Source organism: Apiospora marii, assembly GCF_038362585.1.
Source record: "Apiospora marii strain CBS 49790 chromosome Unknown utg000003l_segment0_segment0, whole genome shotgun sequence".
Lineage (NCBI taxonomy): Eukaryota > Fungi > Ascomycota > Sordariomycetes > Amphisphaeriales > Apiosporaceae > Apiospora > Apiospora marii.
Window position 1 is genome coordinate 2,633,528 of NW_027117374.1, and position 21,601 is coordinate 2,655,128.

General features: G+C 44.2%; 6 protein-coding genes across 6 annotated transcripts; all 6 read right to left on the reverse strand.

Annotated features, from left to right (window-relative positions):
• Nucleotides 1-6: 6 nt before the first annotated feature.
• Nucleotides 7-2,705, reverse strand: PG985_004332 (uncharacterized protein; the record flags this gene model as incomplete). Its single annotated transcript, XM_066824101.1, has 5 exons — nt 7-194; nt 253-808; nt 845-1,084; nt 1,144-2,384; nt 2,462-2,705. 5 exons carry the CDS (start codon nt 2,703-2,705, stop codon nt 7-9), a joined length of 2,469 nt encoding a protein of 822 aa, XP_066687261.1.
• A 973-nt stretch (nt 2,706-3,678) lies between these two features.
• On the reverse strand, nt 3,679-4,868 carry PG985_004333 (dienelactone hydrolase family protein; the record flags this gene model as incomplete). The annotated part of the gene is made up of 4 exons (XM_066824102.1): nt 3,679-3,884; nt 4,077-4,307; nt 4,410-4,616; nt 4,775-4,868. Coding segments are annotated over 4 exons (738 nt in total), but the record flags the coding sequence as incomplete, so codon positions are not given.
• Nucleotides 4,869-5,868: 1,000 nt separating this feature from the next.
• On the reverse strand, nt 5,869-8,510 carry PG985_004334 (uncharacterized protein; the record flags this gene model as incomplete). The annotated part of the gene is made up of 4 exons (XM_066824103.1): nt 5,869-7,735; nt 7,792-7,901; nt 7,984-8,277; nt 8,370-8,510. The coding sequence occupies 4 exons, from the start codon at nt 8,508-8,510 to the stop codon at nt 5,869-5,871; spliced, it is 2,412 nt and encodes an 803-aa protein (XP_066687263.1).
• A 930-nt stretch (nt 8,511-9,440) lies between these two features.
• PG985_004335 (uncharacterized protein) lies at nt 9,441-11,626 on the reverse strand (the record flags this gene model as incomplete). The annotated part of the gene is made up of 2 exons (XM_066824104.1): nt 9,441-9,711; nt 9,780-11,626. The coding sequence occupies 2 exons, from the start codon at nt 11,624-11,626 to the stop codon at nt 9,441-9,443; spliced, it is 2,118 nt and encodes a 705-aa protein (XP_066687264.1).
• A 1,627-nt stretch (nt 11,627-13,253) lies between these two features.
• Nucleotides 13,254-13,940, reverse strand: PG985_004336 (myosin regulatory light chain cdc4; the record flags this gene model as incomplete). Its single annotated transcript, XM_066824105.1, has 3 exons — nt 13,254-13,282; nt 13,371-13,604; nt 13,766-13,940. The coding sequence occupies 3 exons, from the start codon at nt 13,938-13,940 to the stop codon at nt 13,254-13,256; spliced, it is 438 nt and encodes a 145-aa protein (XP_066687265.1).
• A 1,217-nt stretch (nt 13,941-15,157) lies between these two features.
• PG985_004337 (ubie coq5) lies at nt 15,158-16,122 on the reverse strand (the record flags this gene model as incomplete). The annotated part of the gene is made up of 2 exons (XM_066824106.1): nt 15,158-16,043; nt 16,109-16,122. 2 exons carry the CDS (start codon nt 16,120-16,122, stop codon nt 15,158-15,160), a joined length of 900 nt encoding a protein of 299 aa, XP_066687266.1.
• Nucleotides 16,123-21,601: the final 5,479 nt, after the last annotated feature.

The following is a 21,601-nucleotide window of genomic DNA, read 5'->3' on the forward strand; positions in this document are numbered from 1 at the left end:
CTCTGGTTACGGGGCATGACTCAAAGTCCGCCGTAGGTAGAAGAGCTTTGTTGGTCGACCCTGCTTCAGAAATTGGTTGGAGTCGGGACTCGAGGCTGCTTTGATCCACTCGGGCTTGATGTGGGATTGGGGAAAAAAGCCGACTTTTCCATCCTTGGTCATTCCAGACCAACACCATTGATTCTGATCAAGCCCTGGTTCTGGTTAGCTATCTTCGCTTTGGCAGTTCCGTACGAGTTTGGCATAACTCACAGCTAACGTTACGAATCGTGGCCCCTTTATCAAAGCTTAGCCACCCTGAGCCCGGGTCACTGGGTTCCCATTTCCACCTGGCCGTGAAGGTCACGCCGTCGTTGTTCATCCCAGGTATTCGGACATTGCCCTTGGGCGGTGGTAAAAGAGAGATACACCTGGCGGGGAAGGATCCACGGGCGCCATCATGCCAGCCCACGCACTGTTTTCCACCCCATTTCTCAGGAAACTCTACGCCGAGGATGCGAGCACCTTCCAAGAACTGCATTGTATTCTCGCCATCGGGCCCGACATTCATACGATCACCAGGACGGACCAGATGGTCCGTGATCGCAACAGCAGTGGGTAGCGATCCAAACGTCGTGGGGTCTACTTCTGCCAATGGGTTGGCCGTTTGAGGGTTGGAGAAAACCAGATCGAAATTCCCTAACCCAATATCCTCTGGTGATAGTTCTCCATACGCCACTGGGAATTCCTCCAACTCGGGCAACGGTTGGGGATGGCGGGCCAAATGGCGAAAGAGCTGATCGGGTGTGGTGAAGACGGTGGCATCGGACTCGCACGGGGTTCATCTTTCCTGCAAGCAAAACACACATCCGTATCTTGTCACGTGTGCATATTCCGACGGCAAATGCGACTTGTAAAGGAACCTCAAACGGTATCGGACGCCCCATGCGCAAAGCCCACCACTTTCTATCCCTTCGATTAGCATCTGTGTAGACTGGCTATGACCAGGGGCTTTCTTACTCCTTGGATCACTGTCCAACTCGATCGCTGATAGCGTATGCCGATACTTGCACTCGACGCAACGAGCAACAGTCACCTTATTACCCTTTGTTGTGTATGGTCAGCTATCTTGGTATGACGACTTTACCAAATGGGTATTCTTACCTGTTCCAAGCCGGCTATGGTGGCTGCCTGCCCTCCTTCTTCCCTGAAAATAAAAGCACCTTCGCAGAAGCCACCCATCGTCTTAAAACTGCTCTCGATCCCGATGGTGCACTTGGCTCGATTCGCGTACCATGGTTCCATCTCGGGCGCTGGTGTCGGTATGCCCACCAAGCATTCGCGAGAGGCGGCTTTCACCCCACCCACAGGTCGCAATGTGCTCCCATGGAGATTCTCTGAACTCGGGGCCGGGAATACATTGAAGAAGCGGGTAGGTAAGGGTGGTATTTTGGTCGAGCCAAATGATACGTGGAGGCCGCCTTTCGCTGTCGAGAGACGACTGCTTGCCTCTGAAAACACAGATGTCCGATAGGAAGTCGAACCTGAACTAGTGGGGCCTGCCGAGTCGTAGTCGGGCAGTTCCGAGCCCACCAATGTATCCCGGCTCGACGTGCTTGTAGCGGGACGGCCTGCGTGCCTGTGGGGTAGCGTAACGTCGTCGGCGATCACCTCCGTCTGAGTCGGCAAGCTGGTGGACAGCTGGTCTCTGACCCACTCACTTATTCGCGGGGTCGGCGACATATAGGCCATCTCGGGGCCTATTTCAAGCTGCGAAGGCGTGAGTTCTTGACCATCGGCATCTGCCCGTACAGGCGACGGCCTGTCGCTCTTGTTGAATTTTGATCGTGCCGGCTGAAGTGCACCGGGGTGAACGGGATGAACAGAGTGGAGAGGCGATTGGTCGCTGCGCCTTGAGGAGACTGAGGACCTAACACTTCCTGAGGAGTTTGCAGAGTTTGCGGATGAAGTGTGAGACTTCACGGTGTGTACTCTCTCCAAAACATGGCCACCTCCTAAAGCACTCTTACCGCTTGTGCGTGTCGTCGAGCTGGTACGTTGCGAATCCTTCCTAGATGTGGAAGCTGACGCTGGACTTGAGTCTACCCGCTTGTTCAATGGCCGCGAAAAAGACTCATACCTTCCCGGCGGTAAGGGAGGTAGGGGAGGAAAGACGGTGTTGGTCGGATGTGAAGCCAATGGCATCGACTCAGAAGACGATGGCATAGTGGATGAATGATCGTCGATTTTCAAGCGCCTGATAGCCTCCAAGGCGCTTAGAGCAAATGCTTTCGATGCCGCCTGGACCTCGGAGTACTTGTCGGCATCGAACGTGTCCACCTCGATGAAGTCATCCAGGTCGTACAGCAGATCCTCCAGGATCCTTCGATTCTCCACATCTGCGTCTATAGGCGAGTTAGCGTCGAGATATCTCGGTCTTGCACGCAAGTCATCACGACCAACCGGGAATGGGCAAGCCTACCGTTATCTGTAATACCTCTCTTGAAGGCATCGCCGTGCTTGTCTACCTGGGCGTCCCAGAGAGGCTGGATCTTCTGGAGGGCGCGCTCGCCTTCCTTGACCAGGCCCCGGGCGGACTTGAGCATGCGTTTTGACCGCTCGGGATCGTCGCTCTGGCCGGCCTCGGCATTCGCCGCTGCTTCCTTCGCAATTCTGACCAACTCCTGGAAAGGGTGGATAACGAAGCATTCTGCGTCCACCGGCATGACAGCAGCAGTGGCGACTGATGGAAGAGTTCCAGGGGGTGGCTCTGAAAATAGATATCTGCAGCTAGTTGCAGCAGGTTGCCCGTATGGCGTCCGACATGTAGGAAAGCAGAATCGATCGTTGAGTGAAGCAACACAGCTTAGCAAGTTGATCGTGTGACTTTCTCGTACAACTGAGTTGCTGTGCTTTCGACAAGAGGTCTGTCTCTCCTTGTCTGCAAGTCTCAGATGGGCGAGCCCAGCCGGTCGGGTAGGGCGTACCTTTTAGAGGCATGATCTTAGTAGAGGCTGCAGCTGGGCCAGGCCGCGCGCCAGGGATATCCTCGCCGGGCGGGCGTTGGCTGGCCCCGTTGCTTAGATGACACTGCATGCTGTGGGACACTCTATTTGAGCCCCGGTCACCGAATCTGAGTTGAGACAGCCAGGATAGCCCCGACTCGAGGGGTTGCCATTGGCCTGGCGAGGTCCCGGAGGTGTGGTGGGATTACCTCATCCGGCCAACTCTGTACAGGGGACCTTCCTGTTCGATAGCGCTCCAGGCCAATCGATAAGCCCCTAGCGCCCACGTGTGTGGCTTCCGACCTCAGGTGGAAGGCGCAATCTGGTTCATCCACGCGAATAGCACGCTTCGTACGACGAAAATAAACCATTGATCGAATTTAGTATTATTCATAGGCATGTTATGTCTGTGTGCTGTAGCAAATGCGATGCGGCGGGCAAGTCGTGCCGAACGAGAGTGGCCTGACGCTAGCATCGATGTCCCCCGTCTATTCCCGGCCGTCTCATACTCGGTAGCCAGCATGCTTCTGGGCCTTTCTGATTCGGTGGCATCCTTGAACATGACCACACCAATGGGCAACCAGTATCATTCCGGTCTGGCCATATTTCTTTCATCTATCTCACCCTTTTCCATAACCGCCAGCTGTCATTGCCCCCTTTCCATCGCCCACTACTGACTCACAAACCTCGTACCGGCCTTCAGGTGGAACTTGAACCACTGGATGGCCTGGTTGAAGGCCTGCTCCTTGGCGAAGACCTCGACGGCGTTTTTGGGGTCGCAGCGCACCGCGAACCCGTGCTGGACGCCCGAGTACACCGTCATCTGGTACGGGACCTCGGCCGTCTTGAGGAGCTTCTCCATGTGGCGTCGCTGCTCGCCGGCGAAGACCTCGTCTTTCTCTGTGTAAATTATTAGCCGTTTTTCTGTCCATGTGACCCACGCTTTCCTTTCCGTCCCTTGCACGTGTGTATGCATGTGACACGACGATAAGGAAAGAGAGAAAAGCGTGAAACGAACCATACCTAGGGCCCTGGACCCTGAGAAAAGGGAAGGGAAAAGGGGAAAAAAGGGGGAGACAAGATGAAACTTACCACCAGCCACCACGCACAGCGGCTTCTTGACACAAAGCGCGTCGTCCGAGTCGAACCAGTTGGGGTGCGCGATGAAGCCGGCGTCCAGGGCGCCCGGGAGCAGATAGCGCATCACGTACTTGGCCCCGAAGCAGTAGCCCGCGGCCGCGATGTAGCGGCAGCCGTGCTTGCGCATCTCCATAAGGACGGCGCGGACGATGGGCTCCGTCTGCTGGGAGCCGTGGTTCCGCACTGATCGATGAGCATGTTAGTGCTGCTACAGTTTCATTCGTGCTATATTCATTATTGATTCATGAGACACGGGGTGGAGAGAGAAAAGAAAACAGAACGTACTCCACTTGTGGGCATCGAAGCCGGCGAGCGGGATGTCGGGCACGGGATCACCGCGGAACAGGTCCGGCATGACGGTGAAGAAGCCGTTGGCGGCGAAGTTGTCGGCCAGCAGGCGGTTGTTGAGGTAGCCGTGGCCCATGGCGTCGGTGAAGAGGAGCACGGCGTTCTCGGAGCTGCCGTTGGGAGGGCGCTTGAAGTAGACCTGGCCTGTGGTCACGCGATCAGTCAGTCAGTTATCATTGCCGTCGTCGTCATCGGGTGTCGTTGAATGGGGAGCACGGGGTATGACCCAGAGGAATAGAAAAAGGGGGTGCGTATACTACGCAGTGGTAGCTCGGAAGCTGATATTCAGCAAGTTCACGTACAGCCATCAATGTATCGGTAGGTGCCAGTCGGCTCACCGTCGTGGAGGTGGCCGGTGGTACAGCAAGTACTGAGGGTCTCGCCGTCACCATTCATCTTGTTGCATAGGCCGGCGAATTCGGATGATGCCTCGGAATGGTTAGACGAAAATATCTGGCAAGGTTCAGTAAATTCCTCATCTCGGGATGACCACCGCTTTGTGAGATGCTGGCGTTTTTGTTTTTTACCTTGGGAGTTACGATGAGGCAGTGCTCGCTTGAAGAAAAGCTGCATTAATGAGCCTGTGTCCAGGACAATTTATGAGTGCCGCGCGTGTGTCCAGACAGCATCGAAGAAAGAGAAAACTTCCTGCGCGCGATAGGTAGATGTGTGGACAGGATTTCGTCCCAAGTTCTGATGAACCAAATAAGAAGATAGAGATATCTTGCAGTTCAGGTGGCTTATCGTTTTCGTCCTATCACGAGCACAGAAGTGGGAAAGGACGAAGGAAAGCTTGGGTGAGATGGGCTTTAGCTTCCATCGAAAATCAATTTTGTGGTCACTGCAGTGACAGGATGGAGGGCCAACGACGAGCCCATCAAAACGCCATGGGCATGTTCTATTATAGCACGGCGATGGATCTAGAATGGTATCGTTACTTGACTCACACAGTTTATCCAGTACACCAGCACTGATTTGACCTCGCTGTCTAGACTGGGCAAAACCACCGAGATATATATGGGAAATACATTCGGGCCTTTGGCATCTACACATAAAGGCCTACATTGGTCCGGGGACGCAATACAAAGAAGAGAAGCATAGAACCCATGTCATTAACCTGATCGTGATCTCTGTTCTTTGTATACACACAATTCCTGAACATGCTACCAACCGACCAACCCAATCAGCCAAAACGCCAAAAAGGATAGCCTCGAGTATAAAACCCACACAGAAGGACGCTCATTGTCGTATGCCAACTCCAGCCATGCTCTATAGTCTGCTGCTGCCGCCGCCGCTACCGCCCAAACCTCCATAAAAACGCCTTCGCCTAAACACACAAGTGGGTGGTCATAAATTCTTGATAAGGCGTGGCGAGTGTCCGACGTGTGACGCTCTCTCATTCAGTAACCAGCTCCTCCAGCACTCTCATGGCCCGCCCGCCTTCCTGCTCGAACTTGCTCACCATGGCCTCGCACTCGCCTTTGAGGCGATCTTCCGCCAGGCCGGCGTTGTGGTTGATCCACTCCTCAACAGTCATCTTCCTCTCCGGTGTAGTAAGCTGGGCGCCCTTCTGAAGCAGGGAAGAAGGGTTGATGTTCTCCTTGTTCAGATCCTCAAATACTTCGTCGATATCTACAGCTGTCCACGGATGCGTGCTCTCGAGTCCTTGGAGAACGTTAGCGTTGCGTTTGGACGGTGACGAGGGCGCAGGCGTAACCGCGACCGGCTCCAGTGCTACGCGACTAGAGTTGGCTGTGTTGGAAGGCTTCGATGACGGGGGCTGGTTCTCCTCGTCAGAGGCCTGAGGTGATTGAGACGGAGACAGAGCAGACTGCCTTGCAGATGGGGCCGGGGAGATTGCAGATTTAGGTGTTGCTGGAGTCTCGCTGATCTCAGGGGGGGCAGGGGATGGCGAAATGGTTCTTTCGGGAGTCGCCTTTGCAGCAGGTCGCGGCGTGGAAGACATTTGGACTTCGTCCGAGAAATCAACATGCATGGCGGCTTTAGGAGGAGGTTCTGGCTTGGGCTCTTCGACGGCGGGTGGGGGTTGTGTGCTGTTCTTCTTGGGTCGGCCACGCTTCTTAGCAGGTGCCGAGGCTGTGGTGAGCACAGTCGCATTAAAGCTTAACTCGTCGTCAGACATGGATTGAGCCGGAGCAGGGATAGTTTTGGGGGCAGCACCTCGGGCTGGCGCTGGCGCGGCTTCCGGCTCCAGTTCCTGCTCCTGCGCGGCTTCAGCCTCGGCTTCGAGAGCTGCCTGTTTCGCCTTCTGTGCTTTAGTCTGCTTCGAGGCCTTTCTGGTGGTGCCGGCCGCCTTGCGGCCCTTCTTGGGGACCTGCAGTGTCGAGGCCTCCTCGGCTTCCATATTAGCACGCATGGCCTTCAGCTCAGCAGAAACATCGGCGTCGTTGACTTCCGCTGGCATAGGATCAAACATGGCATGGTCGCCAAGGGGCTCTCTGTTGCTGCCTGTGCTCTTCTTCTTCGGCGCCGCCTTCTTGGCCTTGCCCTTAGCAGCTGGGGCCTTGCATCTCTCCGAGTCAGAGTCTGCAGCAATGCCTTCATCCTCAGATAGTTGCCTGTCCAGATCCTCCTGCAGTTGACGATCAATTTCCGCGTCATCGGGAATCTCCGCTTCGTCGGGAATCGACATGGCGGAGGCAGTGGAGGCAGTAGACATCTTTCGCGCATTCTTTGCCCTAGATGCTCGCGGTTTCTTTTGCGTGGCCTTTGTTGGAGGCGCAGGGAAAGAATCGACCATGCTCTGATCGGCACTGGACTCGACGACGGACGCGTCCGCATTATTGCTCTGGCGGGTACGAGTAGCTCGCTTCTTGGGGGCGGGAGCCTCGGCGTTGGTCATCACCGAATCGTCCACCGAATCAGAAGCTCGCTTGCGGCCGCGAGCCGGCTTGGGCGGAGGGGGAGGTGCTTCGTCCTCGGGCGGGTCTTCTAGGACCTCAATAGGTTCGTCTTTCTTGCCCCGACCCTTCTTGGCCCTGGTTGTCGTGGCCTTCTTCGCTCTCGGCTTCTTTGTCCCGCCTGCTGTAACTACGGACGTGGTTGTCATGACGCTATCTTCGTAGTCGGGGAGTGTGGATGGTGCGTCGGAAGCAAAGGTGGCGACAGATTGTACCGATAACCTCGAGGCTTTGGAGGTCCTGGTTCCTTTGCCGCGGGCTGTCTTTTTCAGAGGACCTTGTTGGTATTGGTCTATCAGTCTGAAGAACGGGCATTCTGGTGAGCGCCGGTAGTGTTCGTTCCTGTTACGAGATATTAGCGATCACATCCCAGTAGTAGCGGGTGTGACCAGCCTTACATGGGCTTGTCCGCGGGCTCCCACCCGTCCAGGGCAAGTTGGCAGTAGGTACACGTTGCCATGTCGTCGGAATCGATCGTGGGTGTGTATTTCCAACCGGCGTCGACCATCTATTGCCGTATTGGCGGTTAGCGAGAGGCAAAGAAGAAGACGCGTTTTAGCCCGCCCAGCTCTTGTAGAAGACAAACGCACCTGCTTCGTCTTGCATTTCCAGGCCCGCTTTCCTTCGTGCGGCCATCTCTTCGCGAACGTCGCTTTCCTCGCCTCCATCATGCTGGGGTGGCTCGGGTCGTCCATGTTGTAGTCGCCGAGCCCGGCCTCGATGGCCGTGACAATGGCCCAGCCGCAACGCGGCGAAAGGCGCAAGTGCTCCTCGATGGGGCTGTCGTCATCTTCCCAGCCTCCTATGCGCGCGTGGCATAGATAACACACAACATTATCGGGCTTGTCGGCGGTAGGTTCGAAGTAGAAACCGGCTCTCGCAAGCTGGAGGGACGTCCGATGTGTCAGTGTCCGTTGTTGTGCTGTAGAATGCCACCATGCCCCTCTCCTCTCGTGCGCCTGGAAGAAATACTTACCAAATTCTCGTCCAGTCCCCTGTGTGGCCATGCCAGGGTCTTAGGTCCTCGTTTCCTGCCCGAGACGGGCTGTGAAGATTGGAAGGAGGCCAAGCGGCCCTCGAAAGTGTAGTAATGATCGGGAACCTCGCCGTCGTCCATGATCGCGGATATCGGTCGCGTCTCGTTGCGACGGGAAGGGTTGCGCGCTGAGCGTTGTGAATTGATATTGTAGACGGAGCTCCAAGGTAAGGCTGTAGTGCAAAAAGAAAGAGTCCGCAGAATACTTGAAGTAACAAGGGTTGCTTATTTGTTATTCGAGAAGCGATCAAAAAGTCGTGATAGTCGGGTGGGCTTGTTTGTTCTTTCAAGTCTAGACAGGCGCTACCGGGTTACAGGTCCAGGTTACGTTCAAACAAAGTGGGATACGCACAAATGCGAATCGATTAAGGAATTGAAAGACGCGACTGCGATTGGCCCGACCGGGATCGCGTTTGTTTACTTTCTGGCGACTTTTAAGGGCGCCCGGAACACAGTGGGGCCCCGCCCTAGCTTGAGCTCTCAGCAGCTTAGCGCATCGCTCCCTCAGTACCGCGCTGCTCAGTAGCCTCCAACCGTCAAACTCCACCTCCCCCAAGGTAGGAGGTAGATTGGTCCTAAGCACCACCGCCGGCCTGACTGCCTCAATCTCTCATCGTCATATAGAAAACCAAGCAACTCATGCCATGATATTACTGTCAGCAAAAGGACATCAAGTGGCAATAATCGATGCATCTGGGCCATCCTATTCGTTCCAAGAAGACTAGTCACAAGACCGAAAGTTAGTAGGTCACCTCTGCTGCATTAAACGTGACCTGTACATATCTGTCCAGGACCACCAGTGCTTTAACTCATATTGTATTTTGTATGTATCGAGAGCTGCGATTATTTCTTGGCTTATTTGTATTCTATCCAGAACCCTGCCAGCCCCTGCATGGTCCATTCAAGTCTGGGTTTTTCCGGGGATGGCATGAATGCTTTTGTGACGCCGTGGAAGAGCAGGCCACATAGACTTTGGCCCTGATGCATGCTCTATATACGTAAGGAGTTAACTCACGCCTGTAGTCCGAGTTCTCGGTAGAAGGCCTCGGTGCTGGGCTTTCTTCCGAGGAACTGCTCAAGAGTGGTCATCTCGTCTTGGCTACCGCCCTTTTCGAGCACCGTGTGTCTGTAACGCCGTCCCTCCTTACCGTCCATGGGGTTCTTCTTGAAGACGGTGTGGAACATGTCGGTACTGTACACCTCGGATGAGAGATAACCGTAGTAGCCAGCATCGTAGCCGCCAATCAGATGGCCAAAGGTTGCTTGGCCACTACCCCAGTTGCTACAATAAAGTCAGTAAATGCATAGGAAAGAAGCACAGTGACTGGGCAATGAAAGGCTGAAACTTACTATCCTTCGCCAAACGTCTCGGGGCCGGCGAATCCACAGAGCTCAGCCCGGAGCTCGTTGTAAAGCTTCGTGAGGTCCATCTTCTCGATCGTCTCGTGGTTCTCGGGCGCGTGGACCTTCATGTCGTAGATGCCAAAGTGCAGCTGTCGGAGGTTGAACAGCGCATCGTTGACATGCTTCGTCGCGATCTGCTTCTGAATTAAGTCGTCGGGGATGGGCTGGCCCGTCTCGTAGTGGCTTGACAGTGCCTTGATCTGGCTAGGAGTCCAGCACCAGTTCTCAAGCATCTGCGACGGGGCCTCGACAAAGTCCCTGACCGTCGAAGTTCCGTGGAATCGGGCATACTTGGTGCGACCCGCCAAATCGTGGATTCCGTGACCAAGTTCGTGGAAGAGCGTCGTGACCTCGTCGTGCTTGAGGAGGGAAGGCTTCGTGGGGGTTGGCTTGGAGAAATTGCATACGAGGGCCGTCGCAGGGTAGTGGCGCGATCCATCAGTCTGGACGAAGCCAGGTTGCAGGTTGAAGTTGGCGGCGTGGCCATACTTGCCCTGTCGTGGGTGAAGGTCAAGGTAGAGGTAGCCCACGAAGCCATTACCTTCGGAGTTGTCATCCCAAACGGAGTAGACGATAACGTCCTCGTGCCAAACAATGTCTTCCGCCTTGCCAGTCGGCGAAATCTTGGCGCGTTCCTCTTTGCTAAGCTGAACAAAGGCCAGGCCGAAAAGCTCCTCGAAGATCTTCAGCATCCCCTTTACAGTATTTGAGAGAGGGAAATACTCCGCAATCTTTGTCTCGTCGATGCTGTACTCCTGCTCAATCATCATGCGATCATAATAACGGTGATCCCAGAGGTAGTATTTGCCATCCGGCTTCAGACCTCTCGACTCCTCGTCCTTCTTCTTGAGTTCAAGCAGATGCTTTCGCTCCTTCTCACCGCCAGCGGTCAGGCGTTGTCGGAGATCCGAGAGGAACGTGTTGACGGTATCAGTGGTCTTGGCCATCTTATCCTCAATACGCAGAGCGGCATGGTTGGGGTAACCCAGCATGCGCGCGGCCTCATCACGCAGAACAATTGTTTCCTTAAACAGAGGCAAGTTATCGTTGACCTTGTTCTCATTGGCAATAAAGACCTTACGCCTCGTCTCCGGGTTCTTGGCGAACTTGAGTGTCGGGAACAGGTCAGGGTACTTGAAGCTGAGTCGGACCTTGCCCTCGTTCTCGCCTGTACCCTTTTCGAGGCCCTCAACGACGTCAGCAGGCACGCCGTCCAGCTCCTCCTTCGTGAACCACACACCGCCGTTCTCTTCGTTCAGGTTCTTCTGGAACTGGATGCTGATCTGGCTGAGGCGCTTCTTGATCTCCTTGAAGCGATCACGTTGGGGGCCTTTCGGTAGACCCAACCCGTTCTTGATGTAGTTCTTGTGCTCCTTCTCTAGCAGCCGAAGGCTCTCTGAGTCGAGGTTTGACTCGGACTTGATGTTCTTGAAGACGGCATCGACCAGCTGGAAGACATCGTCGCGCATGTTGCACTCAATAGCAAAGTCGTCCATTATCTTCTCTGCTTCGGTCGAGGCATTGCGCAGATCCGCATCAGCCGACACGTACTGGTAAAAGCCCAAGATGCGGCCATTGAGTGCAGACTGGTCCTCGTCCTCGGCCATGGGCTTCAGGACGGAGGCAAATGTGGCCTTTTCCACCGGGACTTGGGCCACGACCTTGTCCAGGACGCTGCGCGTGGTGTCGCACAGGGCCTTGGCCTGGCTCGCAATGGAGTCCTTGGTGCCGGTGAAGGTCGGCGGGGCCTGGGGTGGATTCTTGTACTTGTCCGGAGCCATCGAGGCAGACATGATGGGCCGACTCGGGGTGAGTGTTGTGTATCTGCTAGCGACGGGGTTGGGCCTGAATCGCAAATGGTTCAGGTAGGAAGTGAGGCGGGAGGCGGCGCGTGAGGAAGCCAGATTGAAGGTGATGGAGGCAAAGAGGACAAGGAGGGAGCTAAGGAGGAGGAGGAGACTGAAGCCTCTTCTTGTAGTGGAAGTGGAAGCCAGAGTCGTCTCGTGCTCTCAGGGTTCTATGCAACTGGGCTGGTAGCTACTTCTTCTGGCGTCTTCATGTGAGACAGAGTCCAATGGGGGGAATCTTCAGCTGCAGCCGGTTCCAATAGCAAACGTCAGCCGGCACCGAGAAAATGCAGGTCTGGTGGGGGGTGGGTAGTTGCCGTTGCGGTTTTGGGTCGGACAAGGAAGCTACCGATGTCTTGTCCTTTCAGATATTGACAGTACGTACTTGGACTTACCTCGAGCTTAAGGTTAAACACTTTCTTACGGTACTTTGATGCACGGCGGAAGGGCGGTATGAGCGGGGGGACTGGCTGCTGGCTGGTCGGGTGGTGGGCTTGGTTGTCGAGTAAGAGTATTAGTAGGCGCGGCGCGGGGTAACGAAAAGGGTTGACGAGGTAAGCGAGCGGCAGGGCGATTGTGATGCGAGGTGGGAGGTGCAAGCTAGCCGAAACAATTGCTGTAAAAGGCCGAACAAGGGCGTTAGGGTAGACTTCCGCCGGGAGAGGAGGGGTTCTTGGAGGGGTTGTTTTGCCTGGTTTTGGGTACATGCAAGTCAGATACAGATAATGTAGATAATGTACAGGACACCTGATACATCCAACCAAGATAATCATGATGCTATACGAGTGATGGGCGACAGGAGCTACAGTACAAGACAGGCAATACCCACAGTAATGCTGTAACCTACATACATATGTATGTATACCTCTGATCCTTGCCAGCGAGACTAATATTAGGCCCCTTTCCCTCACGCACGCTTGCCCACTGTACCGTCAGCTTTAGAGAGGGGCACTTGACTTGGGGCGTCGTTCCCGGCGGTGGGCGACCAGTGATTTCAGCCCAAAGCCGCATCCAAGGACACATCTGAGGGAGCTATCCTGGCAAGGGCGCTGTTTGCACTCCAGCCCAGCACTCATCAATCGATCTGCAGCATCGAAGCACCGAAGCAACCGCCCGGGCACTCGAGGTGATATGTGTGACCGATTGCTTGCTTTGGCGAGTCGTCACCGCGGTCGCCAAAGTCTTCACCACCTGCTACGGTAACATCCAATGTCACACAACTTTGACTGGTTGTAGATATGCAAACACACCAAACACGCGCACACACAAACGGGCATCGAACACAACACCCAGGGGACCATTTTTGTTATGGGTAGGGATTCACAAGCGCATCATCCCGTGCCATGTGTCCTTCAATGATTATCTATCCGAGAGAGGAACCAGGAGCGAGTTCCCCCTTAAATCAATACATGCGTAATTCCGTGATTCAATCAATGAGCAAACGCCATGTCATTCCCCCCAGCCATGCAAATTCCTGCAATGCCTGATACTGGGCTTCGTAAAAACAAAAGACGATCCAATCACCCACAACTCCCAACGCATTTCGGCACCTCTTCATCCATGACATCCGACCTTAGTTGGCCAAGATGGTCCGCACAAGGTCTGTATAGCATTAGCATTTATTCCCCAAGAAACTGGCCTAATGCACCCCTGCTTAAAGAATTAGGGGAAAGGCATGTGTGCGACTTACCGGTGTAGTTGACCTGTCCGGAGCTGGTGTCGACGGCCTTCAGCAGCTCGTCGACCTCCTCGTCTGTCATCTTCTCGCCCAGGTTCGTCAGGATGTACTTGAGCTGGCCGACTCCGATGAAGCCCGTCATGTCCTTGTCGAACACTTGGAAACCGCGGCAGTACTCGTCGGGCTCGCCAGGGTCGCGGAAACCGCCCGGCCGGTTCAGGACGCGCTGGAAGGTCTCGAAGTCGACTGTGATTTGAAATCGCCTTGTTAGTTGATATATCCTGTAAAGGCATGCTGCAATGTCTCGCGATTGATGCGTTGTCGTCGTAGTTGCGCAAATGGCCACAGAGACGGTCGCAGCCCAAAAATGGAGCTGCCGAACATGGGTGCGAGATGGTGTTACTTACAGTCACCACCAACATTCTTCTCCAGGTCGCGGATCTCTGTCAGGGTCGGGTTCTGACCACAGGCCCGGAGCAGGTCGCCTAAGCTGTCGAGTTGGACACGACCGTTGCCGCGCTTGTCGAACAGGGAGAAAGCCTCCTTGTAGTTGGTAGAAGCCTGTCCTTCATTAGCTGCCATTTTGGGTGATGTTTTTGTTTACACCGGCGAATTGCGAGATGCGCGCGCAGGGACTTGTTGTTGGCGTTGCCTGTTGTAATCGGCGGATGCGAAAATTGACCGAGCAGGAAAATGGCAGATTGGCTGGTAGCGATTGATGTTCCCGGCACGGATGAGGAGGAAATAGCGATCGTGAGACAATGCAATCAATCAGATGTGTTGGTAAGAGGTGGGTTCATCGAAAGACGGCAGACGGGCAAAATAGAATTGCAGCCGGGCCAACAACAAGAACCTCGGAAAGTTTTCCAGTGCAATTGTAGCGAACAGAATGGGCTTGATGGCGCTGACTGGTTGCTTCTGACGGCATCGTTGGGGCGCTAAAAGCAGGGATTCTGGCCATCTTTTTTCTTGCTTTGCATGGCCTCATCTGTCGCTCGGTCGGGGTTTCGAGGGGCTGCACCGACTGGTCGTTTTTTTGTCGAACAGGTAGGTAGGCGGTGTTTACTTTTCGCAGGCCGGCCGGGTAACAACAAGTCCCTTGCACCGCAGCATGCCGTGTGGTGTGGTGGGGTGGTTTTGGGGCATATAGGGGGTTGTAAACTTACCATTCTGACGGTGGGGGTATTTCTCGTGGGAAATAGAGCGGTTTGAGAAGATGAATTCTAGCCAAACAGTAATTTGGACTTGGTGATGGGATTTCGAGGAGGAGAGAAACAGTAAAGGGAGAAATCCAAACAGTGAAACAACTGATCAGACTGGTTTTCTTTGGTTCTCCCTATCAGAGGGTGGTCCATTGGCATGTACTGGTCTGTGCCAATTTCAATGCGTCCAGATTGCAGTGGGGTGCGACCAACTCAGCGCCCCCGGTTACTCCCATTGCTGCCCTCCATCGTCACGGCAACCAAACGGACAACGCTGGCTTCTTGGCCTGAAGCGGCAAGCGGCGGTGAAATAGTCCCAGCTGAGTAGCCCCACGAACGACCTGATAGTCTGAGACTGATGGGTGAGACTGATTGGTGACTGCTGCTGCTGAAGCAGCTTCATAGGACGTGTCATCTTTGTGTCTGTCTCTGCCTCGAAAAGGGTCTTCCGGGTACCGTTTCAAAAAACAGCCCGACTCATGGGATACCACTCCCCGCACTTGACATTACATTGATACGGGTCAACTTGGTTACAAGCTCTCCCCATCTATCTAGGCTATACAGTTCGATACAGATGTTCTTCATTGAAACAACTCATCATCTTCTCCTCGCCATCAGTAGATATGTTCCCCAATCCGACACCACTTCAGCTTCTTTCCAGCGGTCTCCCATCGCCTTCCACTCCGGCACTGAGTCAATCATATGGTCCCACATAACGTCCACCACGTCACCCTCTCCGCCCTCTGCTCGACTCTTGACGTCCGGGTAAGCGTCTTTCCACGAGTTGTAGCAGCTGAATGTGCGGGTGTACGCCTCAACGGCACCGAGTTTCATCTTGTTTGTCTGCCACGCGACCTCCTCGCCCTGGCCCTGCTGCCCCGGCTCGTGCAATTGCCTCTGCACGTCGGTAAACTCGGTCTCGGGTGGGACGACCTCGCGCAGTAGGTTCCGCAGTATCTTCCGGCCGGGTTCCCAGAAGCGCCCCATGCCCTCGACGCCGGGTGCCACCTCGCCGAAGCCGTAGACGAATGCCTCCATGATGTCGGTGGCCTGCTCGTAGCCCAGCAGCACGTTGTCCTTGTAGCCGAAGAACGCCACGGCGCCGCCGGGCTTGAGGGTGCGGGCGAGGTTCGGCCAGACTTGGGCGTAGTCGAACCAGTGTGCCGCCTGGCCGGCCACCACCATGTCCAGCGACTTGTCCCCTACGAAAGTCAGGTCCTCGGCATTGCCTTGCCGGAACTGGATGTTGCTGCTGGTTGTCGTCTTCTTTGCTTGGGCTACCATGCCGGCCGACGGATCGATGGCGGTCACGGAGGCGAAATGGGGGCTGAGCTCCCGCGAGATGAGGCCATGGCCGCAGCCGAGATCAAGCAAGGCCCCTGCGGGTGTGGGAAGTTGATGATATGCCAGTATGGCCCGATAGAGAACGGGTGGGTATGATGGCCGGAATGCAGCGTATGATTTAGCCGAGAACGTTGATCTCCTAGTTTGTAGTTAGCAACTTGGTATACCTGATGCTTGAGTGTGATGTGTTGCTAAGCGACTTACGCAAATGCCGACATTTTTGAAACGTCACAAGTCGCCTAGCTATTGTGAGGATAAAGCGAATTCAACGACACTGTTCATTCTCTACTTGGTGTCTTTTGTATACAACAGTATTAAAAACTAAAGTTTAAGAATCTTTTAACTACGTTAATAATATTAATAAAATAACGCTTAATATAAACCTATTAATCTACCTCTACTATATAATTATTTTACTTAATATATTTAAGATAATTTAAAGGTATTTAATCGCTATTATATAAATTATTTAATTTTATTACCTTAATATTTAATAAAGCTTAACCTATTTTATTTATTATTATTAAATCGTTTAATTTAATTTAAAAGTTTATAAAAATATTATAATAATTATATAACTTAATATTATTATATTTTAAAAAATAATAATTAAAAATCGTATTTATTTTAATAAAGAATTAAACCCATTATTTTTTATTATATAACTATTTAAAAATATAGCTTATAATTATAATTAATCTTATTCTTATTATTATAAAAATTATAATTTAAAAATCTTCTAATTATATTAATAATATTAATAAAATAATGTTTAATATAAACTTATTAATCTACCTTTATTATATAACTATTTTATTTAATACGTTTAAAATAATCCGAAGGCATTTAATTACTATTATATAGATTATTTAATTCTATTACTTTAATATTTAATAAAGCTTAACCTATTTTATTTATTATTATTAAGTTATTTAATTTAACTTAAAAGTTTATAAGAATATTATAATAATTATATAATTTAATATTATTATATTTTAAAGAATAATAATTAAAAATTATATTTATTTTAATAAAGAATTAAACCCGTTATCTTTTATTATATAATTATTTAAAAATATAGCTTATAATTATAATTAATCCTACTTTTATTATTATAAAAACTATAATCTAAAAATCTTTTAACTATATTAATAATATTAATAAAATAACGCTTAATATAAACCTATTAATCCACCTTTACTATAATATATAAATAAGTATATAATTATATAATTATATTATTATATTTATAATTTAAATAAAGGAGCTTTAAAACTTAGCTAAAAGGTATTAAAGCTAGTTAAGCCGTATATAAAAATAATTTATTATTATTAAAGGATATTTAAAAAAAATTATTTTAAAAGAATATAAATAAAGAAATTATAAATAAAATATTATAAATAAAAAAGAAAATATAATAATAAATATATTATTAAGATATTATAATTATAATTAAATATTCCTTTAAGTCTTTTAATAAGCTATTATTATAAAAATTAATTAAAGGGAAAGAAGAAATATAATAAAATTAATTTTTTATAGCTAATAAATTAAACCTTTATAATAATTATTCCTTTTTTATTTATTTAATTTAAAAATAAATTAATTAAAAAGTTAGCTAATAGGTTTTAAATATATAGTTATAACTTCTTTAATTTCTTTATAATTTTAATTAATTAGTTTTATATAATATTTTATATAATTAATATATAAGTATATTTAAAGTATATCTTAATAATTTAATTATAAAATAATAGTTAATAATTAATTTAATTGTTTAATTATTTTTTATTCCATCGTTTTTAAATTAATAACCTTATTAATTTTAAATAAAATAAAACTTTATTTAATCGAAATCGATTTAAATTATATATATTATTTTATATTAAATAGCGTAGTTATATAAGAGTTAGATTTTTTAATTATAATAATTACTATATTATAAGTTATATTTATTATATATAATTCTTATTTAATTTTATAAAGCTTAGGATAATTAATAGCTAAATTAGTTTAAATAGTATTTTTATCTTTAAAAGTTTAATTTAAAATAAATCGTTTTTTTTTTTTAATTAATTTTATTATATAAAGCTATATAATAGGATTTATTATAATAAGTTAATTAAATAACTATATTAGTATTTTTAATTAATTATTAATAAAATAAAGCGGAAATGGCTTATATTAAACTAAATAAATATTAGTTTAAATATAAAGGGATTAATTCTTTTATATAATTAAAATATTAATTTAAAATATAAAAAGAATAATATATATATATATATATATATATTATTTATTATTAAATTTTAATAAATAAGTTTATAATATTTAAAAATATATTTTAAAACCTTTAGTTTTATTATATTAATTATAACTTTATAATTAATATTATTTTTAATTCTTACTTTATTTATTAAAAATAAATCTAAACTATTTTTTAATAATAATAATATATATATTTTAAAGTTTTTTAATAGTTTTTAATTATTAGGTATTAATTTAAAGTATAACTATTTATATAAAATATATTTTTTAAATAGTAATATTTTAAACTATTACTTTTTTTTTTATAATTAAGTCTTATATTAATATCTTTATAAAATTAAAATTCTTATTAAACCGTTTATAATAAAGCTAACTTTATTAATAAAGCGCTAATAAGGTACGAATTAATATACTATATTATTTACGCTTTCTTTAAATACTCTTTCTATATACGTTTAATAAACTACTTATAATTACCTTCCTTTATTACCTTCCTTAAATATTATCGGAATTTCTTTTAAATATTATTATATTTACTTTTAAAAAGGTACTCATTTTCCGTATTTATGATAAAACTATAACTCGATTTCCAATAGATTAATTACTTCTTTAATAAATAGGTAAACTTTAATATCGGTAATAAAGGTATATATTCGTTAATTATCTTTTATATATTTAACTTATTTATCTTATATACCTTAATTAAATACCTTTTAAAATTACTACGCTTTTTAAATATATTTATATTTTAATTAAAGGTTTTACTATTATATCTTAAACAAAATATATATACTTTAAGAATACCTAGATTCCTTATTATTATTAATTTATATCTAGAAAATTTATAATAATTCTTTAAAATAACCCGTATATAATATACCTAATTATAATATTTTATTTCGATTTCTTTATATTATTAATAAATATATTTTTATAACTTTATAGAAATTAAAAATTATTAATAATATCCGAGCTTTTAATATATTTCCGAATATTTATTAAATTAACTATAATAATATATTTTCTTATAAATTTTAATTAATATACGTTTAATATATTTAATAATATAATTATTATATTAAAACCGATAAATTTAATAAAAAAGAATTAAAATATCTTAAAAGTTTTATTAATATAAAATATCTTTATTAAAATCGATTAAACAAGTTATTATATTAAAGCTTAAAAAAATAACTACTTTTTTAATAAAAAGGCGAAATATAATTAAATTTAAATTATTAAAATTTAAAAATCGTATAAAGTTATCTGGATTATTAAGAAATTCATCGGTTTTGTCGTTATTTATAATAATAATAACGATACTTATTATATTATTAAGAGGCGGTTAATTAGGATCCTTATTATCTTCGTTATTTTCGTTATCTTCGTTATCCTCGTCATCCTCGTTATCTTTGTTATCCTCTTCGTTGTCATTAAAACTTAAATTTCCGGAAGTATTAAAAAATTAATATTAATTAAAAGAATTTATTATAAAAAAAAATATTAATTATTATATATATATTAAATATAAATTAAATATATATATTAAAGTCTTATTTTTATAAAATAATAATATTTTTAAAAATTAATTAATTAATATCGATAATAATAAATAAATAAAAATTAAGGTTAAATAATATAAATAAATAATTTTAATAATTTTTATATTTACTGGTAAAGGGAATAAACGAAATAAAAAGTTAATAATAATTAAGATCGATAATAATAAATAAATAGAAATTATAATTCGAATTAAGATTAAATAATATAAATAAAAAATATTATTAATTTTAATAATTACTAGTAAAAAGAACGGGTGAAGTAAAAGGTTATTAGAAGTTAATATCGACGGCGGCGAGTGGGTAAAAATTATAATTCGGGCTAAAGCTAAAAAGTATAGGTAAAAAATATTAATAATTTTCGTAATTGCCGTTAAAAAAAACGGGCGAAACGAAAAATTAATAATAATTAAGATTAATAATAATAAATAATAAATTAACCGAGGGAAATAATCGCGATTTATTATTTAAAGTAATTAATAATAATTAAGGTAAAATATAAATAAATAATTATTTTAAACTATCGATATAATAAATAACGTTAATTAGAATTAAAAACTTTAAAAAATAAATATTTAATTTAATTTTTTATAATAAATATTATAATTTTAATATTATAATATATTTTAATATCGTTAGATTTTATTATTATATTTAAATAATTAAAAAGGTAATTTATTTTAAATATATTAAGTATTTTAATAGTTAATAAAGGTAATTTAAGGTTATTTCGAATATACTTATAACGAATTAAATAAAATGTATATCACTTTTTTAAGTTAAAACGTTTTATTTTTAATTTTAACGTTTATTTAATAAATTTTATTTTGGCTGGTTTTTTATATTAATTACGTTTAATTTAAATTATATTATATAAAACCGGTTTTTTAGAAAAAGCGAAAAGTAATTAATATTCGTTAGTTATTTAAATTAAAACGACGAATTATTTATAAATCGTTGCCGTAACGGCGTTAAAATATAATATTTATATAAATAATAAAAAAACGATATAATTTATATTAATATAGTTTTTAAAAATAATAATAGTTTAAAGATAATATTATATAACTTTTTTTTTATAAAATAAATTAATAATAGTATAAAAAGGAGAAGTATTAAAAAGGAATATATTTATTATCTTTTTAATTTAAATTTTTTATAATAATATTTTAAATATTATTATTATAATAGCGAAATTGGATATATTTTTATAAGAAGGTATATTTATTGTTTTAAAATTTTAATAATATAGCGTCCCCGGTATACGTTTTGAAAACTAATAAAATTATTAATACGAAAGTTTATTAAATAACGGCATTTTATAATATAATTTTATAATTTATTATATAATTAATAATTTTTATAATTATATTAATTACGGTATATAATAGTAAAAACGATTTATTTTTTAATAATAATTATATAATTTTATTTTTATATATTAATTTATTAAAAATTTAATTTAAAAAAAATATAATTAATATTAATAAATATATAAAACAAAAGAATAAAAAAATATATAAAGTTTAATTTTTTTTATTTAATTTTAAATAAAATTAATTAAAAATTTATATTTTAATTATTTATAAATATATATTAAAACTTTATAAATATAGTTTCGTATTATAATTAATCGATTTATAAATTTATATAAATCTATAAACGTAATTATAAATAAATAAACGATTTTATTTTTAAAAGTTTTTAAATTAGGATTAAAGTTTATATAAACTTTTTTAACTTAAAATTTAAATAAGTTTAACTATACTTTTTCTTTTATTATTAAAATAGGATTTGTTAAATAAATATTATTATTATTAATCCGGTTAATAAAAGTATTAATGTTAATTAAAATATTTTCTTTATTTAT